We start from the raw sequence: 10136 nt of genomic DNA, 5'->3' as shown, positions 1-10136 counted from the left end.
CTTGGACCAAACAGAATAAATCCAACATCTCTTCTTTGATTATCTTACAAGTGCTAGAAGACAATGATCATGTCTTTAGAATAGACTGCTTCTGTTCTAAAGATTCAACATCACCAGTTCCTTCAACCAATCTTCACTGGACATGAACTTGAGATCCTTCACTACTCTGACTGTACTACTCTGCAGGCTTTCCAATTTATGAATATCCTTCTTCCTCTAATGGCACTAACTCCAATGGAAATCTCCTTCCAAGATGACATCCAATGATAAGTAACTAGTCTTTATAACTGGCCATTTGACCATCTGGCTCCATCTCATTATTCTGCTACTTAGTCTATACCTCTCCATAGTTTTCACGTGAATAATGTGTGATAATTCATCCAATGTATTACTAAAAAAAAAAATCCAGGTAAACACTATTTACAGCATTCCTTTGTCTATTTTAAAACACTATATAGAGGCAGCTAAGTGGTGCAGTGAATAGTGCTGAGCATGGAATCAGGAAGATTTGAGTTCAAATATAGCCTCAGACACTTACTAGCTATGTGACCCTGGGCAAGTCACTTAATTTCTATCTGCCTCAGTTTCTTCAACTGTAAAATAGATATAATAATAGCTCCTATCTCTCAGGGTTGTTATGAGGATCAAATGTGATACTACTTGCAAAATGCCAAGCATGTAGTAGGCACTTAAAAAAATGCTTTTCCCCGATTTAATAATTTAGTAACTCTATCAAAAACAACAACAAAAAAATAAAATTAGTCTGGCATGTCTTGGTCTTAAATCCTGATTTCCTATGTGATTTTCAAAATTGGTCATTGACCATCTATAAAATCCAAGTATCATTTCTACTATACCTTGGTATCCATAGGGAAGAACACAAGAATCTAAGAAGTATTGTGAAAGAAGAATCAAAAAATCTTGGTGAATGATTGTATATAAGAGACAAAGGAAGGAAGAGCCAAAGATTAGGGTTATTTCTGTACTGAGAGCTGATGAAAATAGGATAGTAGGCTCTTGTAACAAATATTTGTAGTAAAATCCCAATCCAGCCTAGTTATTCTATAGCATGGATTCTAGTAACATTTCAACCCCCAAATCCCCAAGACTTTCATGTGATCTCTCCACTACTTTTTTGATATTTGCAACATCCTTATGTGATAAGCAGAACACATGTTACTGACCCCATTTTTTTTTCAATCCCAGAACAGTTTATTTTAACAGGATTCAGGGATCCAGCCCCAGGCATCGAGGTGGGGTAAGAGAGGAAGAGGAGGCAGCTCAGATCTTCCCAGGGAAGGTGTCTTCTGCTCTGTGATCATCCCAAGTATTCACCAAGGACAGTGGACAAAGGGACTTGTAGACACGTTTCTACCACTGGCAACCACATCACCACCTCTCTCGTTCATGGCCTTCTCACAACGGTGAAAATCCAGGTAGTTCTGCCAGCAGTTACTGGTCTGGTTCTGGTTGGGGAAGCGGCTGTTAAAGGGCCCCGTGCGGTAGTTTCGGATCTTGGTTTTGATGTCTTCAGACATGGTGGCTCCTGGACTGAGGTCGCTTCCTCCGCGGTTGCTGCCTCTGTCTCCGCTGCTCCTCCCACGGACGCTGCAGACTCAATCACTGACCCCATTTTTAAAGGTGAGAAAACTGGGTCACATAGCTAAAGAACTGCGACAAGAACTTTCATGCTATGGTTCCCAGATGTTTGTCTGCTCCTCACAATCATCTTCTATGATAATCAGAACAGTATTGCTAACCTCATTTTAAAGATGAGAAAACTGAAGTCCAGAGTTCACACAGCTCAAGAACTGGGACAAGAACTCCATGCCCAGACCTGGCTGTTTTCCATGATACCACACTGCTTTCCTTGAGCAGTAGGAGGAAGGAGGAGGCTTTGGGGCAGAGGAATAGGATGTGAGGAAATGTGGGCTACAAAATGCTCCCCAGAGAATATTTGCCTTCAAGTATAATTTTCCAGGTGGTATTTCTTTCCTCACTTAGAAGTTACTAGGTCTGGTGGTTCAGCTCACCACCATTCTGCCTAATAATTTTCCTGCCTTATGCACATTGGGTGTAATGTTTGTTCTTGTTCCTCTGCCCAGTATGGCTTCCTCCTGTTTCCAGAGCAGCCTCAGGTTGCCCCACCTCATCCCTGAGAGTCAAGTGCCAGGGTTTTCTGCTGGTCACTGCTCTTTCCAAGGGCTCTTCCGCAGTATCATATTTTCTCAGCATGTCCTTAAATGCTTTTGACTGATGTGCCCTGTGCATGCTGACCCCTTCTCAGGTCACCAGAAAGCATATTTTCAGAATCAGGGGTTCATCAAGGATGCAGACCATTCCTTTCCTGTTCATCTCTCTAGGGAGCATGGAGATTTTACTGTGTTCACTCATCACCCTTAGGAAGGGGAATCACCCCAAGCCCTTGCACCTAGCTCTACCCCTGAGTCACATACATACCTTCAAACAGTTATGACTAACAATGTATGGGACTTGATAGTATGTTTATTGGCATATATTCTCAAACTGAATGGCAAAATCCAGAGGAAAGAGGTTAGAAACAAGAACCATATCCCTAGCCAGAGAGATGATAGAGGGGAAATTTGATCAGGAATCCTTACTCCTACAGTGGTAAGGACATTGCTCAAGATGAGAGTAGATTTGACTAGAAGCCAATAGAGGGAGGACTGTGGCTCAAACAAGGAGCAACCTTGGTCTTCCAGAGACTTAAAGAGGATGTAGAGGGGTAAGTTGAATTTGGGACCGGAAGGTAGGCTAGACAAAACAACAACAACAACAATAACAATAACAGCAATCGAAGTGCTACAGGTCAGAGCCCTCTGGAAAGCAAGAGCAACAAGAAGTACTGAGAATATAAGCTTCTAGAGGGCAAGGGCTGTATCATTTTTTGTCCTTCTATCCCCAGCACTTGACACAGTGCCTTGTACTTATGAACTATGGAAACAGCATTCTAACTGCCTCATGTCACTCCCCACTCCAATCCATCTTCCATTCAGCTGTCAAGGTGATTTTTTCCTAAAGTGATGATCTGACTCATCAGATCAATGATCAAATGAAATAATATTTGAAAAGCACTCAGTACAGTGCTTGGTATCCAGTAAGCCCTTAATAAATGCTTATTCCTTTCCTCTCCACCTTCAGTGAGCTCCAGGAGCTCATTGAACTGCACCACATAGGGGGCCTCCTATTCCTGTCAGGCTGAATGCCAGTAACTTCAACTAGGATCACTTGCCTTTGCCTCAGACCTTCCTACATCTGTCCATCAATCAATCAAACCTTATTTAGAAACTACTATGTGCCAGGCCCTGTGGCACATAGTAAGATCCAACAATCTCTACTCATAAGGAGTTTACATTCTGATGGGGGAGACAAGAATAAAAAATAAATATATAAATAATAATAATAAAAATAAATAAATAAATGATTTATGCAGCATAAAACATATACAAAGTACTGAAATGCAAAGTAGTGTGAGAGGGAGGGTACTAGCTCCAGGGAAAATGAAGGATTCTTAGTATTATGTCTTCTGCCACAAAGGGACCCAGGTGACTGTGTGGGAGGAAGGAAGGCAGAGTAGAAGGAGATCCTGTCTTTGTCAATCCTCTCCCATTCTAAGAGTGGGTTTGTTAGCTATACTTTCATCTAGTGCCCTGCTGTAGTCAATGATGCCGATGCTGTATCCCCCCCTGGGAAGTAAGGGTCATCTTTTGTTTCCCACATGAGCTTGGCTTGAAAGTGCTCCTCTGAAATGGCAGAGCCTTCACCTCTATCCCCTAAAGCCCACATGTTACAGTCCATAGAGCAGCCCTGCTGGGTCAATCTAACCTTAAGCTATTATCAGTCTGAATGTTATCATCAATGTCTTTGAAGGTCATTGAAGGTCAGTCTTACATGATTCTCTCTTCTAATCTTTGCCCACTTCCACTGCCTTTTACTAGGAGGGAATGAGAAAGAACTAAGGATTTCACAGGGTTAGAAGGGGGAGGGGAACAAGAGACATTTGTGTTTCTTGGCCCATAGCTTTTACAGGATAGTTTTAGGTGAAACCTTGCTTAGAAGAAAGAGTGGATGCAATGATTCCCCAAAGTCCCTTTCAATCAGAGCCCTCTGGAATTTCACCAAAAACAAACAAACAAAAAAGCTTCAAAAGAAAAAAAAAGAATGACTTTTTAGTTGGTTTCTTCAGGATAGACACTTTCATAACTATTTTTCCAGGGGGCAATTCCAGGCTGCTGCCAATACTGGGAGCCCTTCTAACTGGGCTCTTCCAAGGGAGGGATTTTTGAAGCATGCCTGGTCCATCTGACGCACATTTACATCTGTTTCTCATGCCTTTCCAAATCGGAATTCCATTTCTCCCTCTTTGTTGAGGAGGAAAAAAGACAAAACAAAAATTAATAATCAACCTATAAAAGCTTGTCAAATACTTTGACATACTCCTCATGTTTCATCTGTTCTGGGAAAAAATACTTTTTTTTTCTTTTTTTAAAGAAAGTGTGCTGAAGCAACAGAAAAGGTCAATGTGAAAAAAAGGTGGGGGGTAGGGGAAGCTTTCAAAACCCAACAGCTGCCAAGTGTAGCTGTGAACTTCCTCTCTCTGGAGGGCCTGCAGCATATGGAAAACCTGCTTCAGGATTTGTGTGTTGGGAGTGGGAGGAGAGGGAGGGGAGCAGACCCAGGCCCCCTGAAGGGAAAGAGGAAAAAGCAAAGAGGTGGGGCAGGTGCTTCCTGCTACCTGTGGCTCAAAGGGTAGGTCAGAACCCAGGGAGGGGGCTTTCCCACAGCAGCACAACTCCTGGGGCAGCTGTGCCTTTACAACCGGGTTTAATTTAGGAATTCCCCTTCCCCAAAATGAACCTTTTCCTTCCATCTTTCCCTGCCTCGAGCAGTGTGTCCATAGTACCAAAGATCTAGGTCCGTGGAGAAATGTCTAATTATTCAAGGATTTCAAAATATACACCATGGACCTTTCTGAAGATACATCATGACCTTTTCTGAATCATGATCATCTGTTTTATGATCTGATGATTGCAAATTCCATATAACTGCTTTTTCATTTTTCATTTATCTAGAGGTTTGGAATTATAAAATCTCTCTGTCTCTGTCTGCCTCTGTCTGTCTCTCTGTCTTTGTCTCTTTCATGTTCTGTCTACCCCTGCCATCCCTCTTTATCTCTTTCAACTACATTGATCCCTCTTTGTTAAAATATACATATGTATGTATATATATATATAGTTATACTTTTCATTTGCTCTCTGTTTCTCTCCCTGTGCCTCATTTCTGTGTCTTGTCTGATTTCTATTACTCTATGAACTCCACTATCATCTTTTCCTCACTAGGAAAGAAAAAAATCTCTCATTCCCCACCTCATGAGGCAGAGGTTCCCAGATAGAAATCTCCATCGGCACAATATGGCATTGAGAGACGTTGGGCCAGCCCTCCCAGCTGCCCTACAAGATTAGCACGGAGGTTGTGGAATTCATGGAAAGCTACTTTTAATGTGCTGGCAACAGTCCCTTTGAATGTACAGCCCTTCAAATTCTTTCTCCTCCTCTATCTCTCTCCAATAGCAAAATTTCCAGATGAAGTGAATAATTAAGTCAATGTTTCCTGATGATAAAATGTCACTCTTTCAAATTCCTGAAAGCATTTGGGAGGATTTTTATTTTTTATCTGGGCATTTTGAACTTATGGAGACAGGCAGGGAAAGAATGAGAGGGGAGAGTGGAAAGGAGAAAGACAGACAAACAGAGACGGGGAAAGACAGAGTGAGACAGACAGAGAGAGAAAGATAGGAAGAGAGAGAGTGAGAGAGACAGAGAGACAGAGAGAGAGAGATTACAATTCTTTTAGACGTCCAAATGAAAACAAAAATACACAGACTACTGAGCAAATGTCTTCTTTAAATCATATCAAATATCCAGATATTTATAAATATTGGTAAATGGACTGATTTTTTTGTTGTTGTTCATTTTCATTTGACATCTCTTAATCATTATAAAGTCTCTGTCTTTCTTTGTATCTGTGTGTCTCTCTTTCAAGCTTTGTGGTTGAATTATAAAGTCTTGGTTAGTGGGAGGGGTGATGTCACACTGACCACAAAAGCTTATAGTTCCTGCTTCTAAACACTGATAGAGAAGTGGTCATTAGAGTGCAGGCTTGTTCTGTAGAGGTCATTTCATGAGGCAGGGGAGACACAGGAGCTGGGATTTTGCTTTGAGGGCAATCAGTATCATTCTTCCCAGAGATACCTGCATGCCTGCTCCTTGGTTTTCACCTTGTCCGAACCCAAGAACTAGAAGAGTAATCCCTTTGAGCTCCTCTCCACTGTCTGCCTTTGAAAAGGAATTAAACAGTCCAGGGCTTACAATTTCCTATTTTCTATGAGAGATGCTACTTGGGGTCATCAGGGGCAAAGGAAAGAAGTGTTGAGTGAGAGGTAAAGAGGATAGGAGGTTGAATTTTATAGGGGCAAAGAGAAGGGGAAATGGGCATTATTATGAAGGAAGAACAGGAATAACTGAGGAGAACTTGAGTGGTTGGAAGAAGTTTAGTTAAGTAAGCAAAATTTCTTTGCTCTAATCCTGAGGCTAGATTCCAAACAGCTCCATGGGTGATGTAATCTAACCTAACCTAGGCTACCCATGAGCCCCCTCCCACTACTGATCAGCATGAAAACTTTGACTCCATTTTAAAAATCATATAAACATTTTCATGTTAGTCATTTTGTATAAGAAGACTCTAAAGAAAAATAAGGAAAGAAAGTAGAAAATAGCATGTTTCAGTCTATATTCAAACAATGTCGATTCTTTCTCTGGAAGCAGATAGGATGCTTCATCATTGGTCCTTTGGGATTTTCTTTGATCATTGTATTGCTAAGAATAATTGTCATTCACAGTTCTTCATCAAACAATATTGGGGTTACTGTGTATAACATTCTCCTGGTTCTGTTCACTTCACTTTGAGTCAGTTCACATAAATCTTTCCAGATTTTTCTGAAGCCATCCTTCTTGTCATTTCTTACAGCACAATAATATTCCATTACAATCATATAACGCAGCTTGTTTAGCCATTCCCCAATTGATGGGCATCACTTTGTTTTCTAATTCTTTGCCACCACAAAAAGAGATGCTATAAATATTTTTGTATATATAGGTCCTTTCCCCTTTTTATATACTTTTTAAAGATAATGTTTTATTTTTTCCCAATTATATATCAAGACAATTTTAGCATTCATTTTTACAAGATTTTGAGTTCCAAATTTTTCTCTCTTCCTCCCATTCCTCCCCTCTTTCTAAAATGGTAGGCAACTTGATAGAGGTTGTATATATATGCTATCATGTAAAATATATTTACACATTAGTCACAGTTGTGAAAAAAGAAACAGATCAAAAAAACATGAAAAAGAATAAACTAAGTGAAAAAAGTATGCTTTAATCTGCATTCAGAGTGCATCAGTTCTTTATCTGGATATGGATAACATTTTCCTTCCTAGGTCCTTTGTACTTGTCTTGGATCATTGTGTTTCTGAGAAAAGCTGAGTTATTCATAGTTGATCATCACACAATGTTGCTGATACTGTGTACAATGTTTTCCTGATTCTGCTTATTTCACTTAGCATCAGTTCCTACAAGTCTTTCCAGGTTTTTCTGACATCTTCCTGTTCATCATCTCTTATCTCACAATAGTATTTTATTACATTCATATAACACAGTTTTTTCAGCTGTTCCCCAGTTGATGGGCATATTCTCAATTTCCAATAATTTGCCACCATGAAAAAGGCGGCTATAAATATTTTTGCACTTGTAGTTCCTTTTCCCCTTTTTATGGTCTCTTTGGGATAGAGACCTGGTAGTGGTATTCAAAGTCCAAAGGGTATGCACAGTTTGGTTGCCCTTTGAGTATAATTCCAAATTGCTCCCCAGAATGGTTGGATCACAACTCCACCAAGAGTGCATTAGTGTCCCAATTTTCCTACATTTTCTCCAACATTTATCATTTTTTTTTTTGTCATATTAGCCAATCTGGTAGGTGTGAGGTGGTACCTCAGAGTTATTTTAATTTGCATTTCTCTAATCAAAGTGATTTAGAGCACTTATTCATATGCCTATAGATAGCTTTGATTTCTGCATCTGAAAACTGCCTGTTCATATCATTTGACCATTTATCAGTTGGAGAATGGCTTGAATTCTTAAAAATTTGACTTAGTTCTCTATATATTTGAGAAATGAGGCCTTTATCAGAGACCCTTGCTGTAAAGATTGTTTCCCAGCTTTTCGCTTTCCTTCTAATCTTGATTGCATTACTTTTGTTTGTGCAAAACCTTTTTAATTTAATATAATCAAAATTATCTATTTTACATTTTTTAATGATCTCTATTTCTTATTTGGTCATAAACCTATAACACACTTAACTTCTCCTTTAAGAATTTGGATGATGCTATACTACTTGGTATATGTATGTTTAGTAGTGATATTACTTCATTGTGTATGGTACCTTTTAGCAAGATGTAGTTTCTTTCTTTATCTCTTTTAATTAAGTCTATTTTTGATTTTGCTGTGTCTGAGATCAGGATTGCTACCCTTGCTTTTCTTTTCTTTTTTTTTTTTTTTACTTCAGCTGAAACACAATAGATTCTGCTCCAGCCCCTTATCTTTACTCTGTGTGTGTCTCTCTGCTTCAAGTGTGTTTCTTGTAAACAACGTATTGTAGGATTCTATTCTTTGATCCACTCTGCTATCTGTTTCCATTTTATGGGAGAGTTCATCTCATTCATATTCACAGTTATGATTACTAACTATGTATTTCCCTCTATCCTATTTTCCCCCATTTGTCTCCTCACTCCTTTCACCTTTTCCCTCCTTGACATGTTTTGTTTCTGTCTACTGCCTCCCCTAGTCTGCACTCTCTTCTGTCAGTCCCTCTGTCCTTTCTTTAATCTTCTCGCCTGCTACTTTCCTGTCAAGTGAGGTAGATTTCCATATTTAACTAATTGTGTATATTATCCCCTCTTTGAGCCAATATTGATGATAGTGAGGTTCAAGTGATGCCCATCGCCCACCCTCCCATCTTTGCCTCCATTGTAATAGGTTTTTTGCACCTCTTCATGTGAAATAATTTATCCCATTCTACCTCTCCCTTCCTTCTGCATCCAGTGTGCTCTTCTTTCACATCCCTTATTTATTGTTTTATGTCATTACCTCAGATTCACCTTATACCCATGCACTCTGTCTGTTTATATCCTTTCTAGCTATACTATTAGTGGTACAACTTTTAAGAATTACAATATCATCTTCCCATGTAGAGATGTAAACAGTTCAGCTCCATTAAATTTCTTATATTTTCTTTTCCCTTTTTATCTTTTCAGGCTTCTCATGGGTCTTGATATTGGAGATCATTGGTTTAATTCTGGTCTTCTTCTTATGAAAGCTTGAAATCCTTCTATTTCATTGAATGAGCATTTTTTCCTTGAGATATTATGCTTAGTTTTGCTGAGTAAGTGAGTCTTGGTTGTAGTCCTAGTAACTTTGCCTTCCAGAATATCATGTTCCATGACTTCTGATCACTTAATGTTGCAGCTGCTAAGTCCCGTTTAATCCTGGTTGTGGCTCCCTAATATTCTAATTGTTTCTTTCTGGCCACCTGCAGTATTTTTCCCTTGACCTGATAGTTCTGTTATTTGGCTATAATGTTCCCTGTAGCTTTTATTTTGGGTTCTCTTTCCTAAGGTGAACAGTGGATTTTTTCAATGCCTATTTTGCCCTCTGGTTCCAGGATATCAGGGCAGTTTTCCTCAATAATTTCTTGAAAGATGATGTCCAGGTCCTCCTTTTGATTATGGCTTTCAGGTAGTCCAGTGATTCGACATTGTCTCTCCTAGATCCATTTTCCAAGTCAGTTTTTTTTTAATGAAGTATTTTGCATTTTTTCTATTTTTCATTCTTCTGAATTTATTTCATTGATTTTGATGTTTCATAGTGTCATTAGCTCCCACTTGTCCAATTCTAACTTTTAATGAGTCATTTTCCTCAATTAGCTTTTGTGCATCCTTTTCCATTTAGCCAACTGTACTTTTTAAAAAGTTGTTTTCTTCAGTGGATTTTTGTATCTCTTTT

The 10136-nt window shown here is 39.2% G+C and overlaps 1 protein-coding gene across 1 annotated transcript; it reads right to left on the bottom strand.

The window, feature by feature from the left end:
• Positions 1-1281: 1281 nt before the first annotated feature.
• Positions 1282-1558, bottom strand: LOC114051254 (cytochrome c oxidase subunit 6B1-like). The gene is given in 2 exon segments (XM_027873457.1): positions 1282-1385; positions 1388-1558. Coding segments are annotated over 2 exon segments (255 nt in total). The 5' UTR covers positions 1539-1558.
• Between the last annotated feature and the right edge of the window lie 8578 nt (positions 1559-10136).

This window comes from Vombatus ursinus, unplaced genomic scaffold (genome assembly GCF_900497805.2).
Source record: "Vombatus ursinus unplaced genomic scaffold, bare-nosed wombat genome assembly UNPS02014802.1, whole genome shotgun sequence".
Classification (NCBI taxonomy): Eukaryota; Metazoa; Chordata; class Mammalia; order Diprotodontia; family Vombatidae; genus Vombatus; species Vombatus ursinus.
Note: the sequence above shows the minus strand (reverse complement) of the source record. Positions and strands in the feature narration are given on the sequence as shown.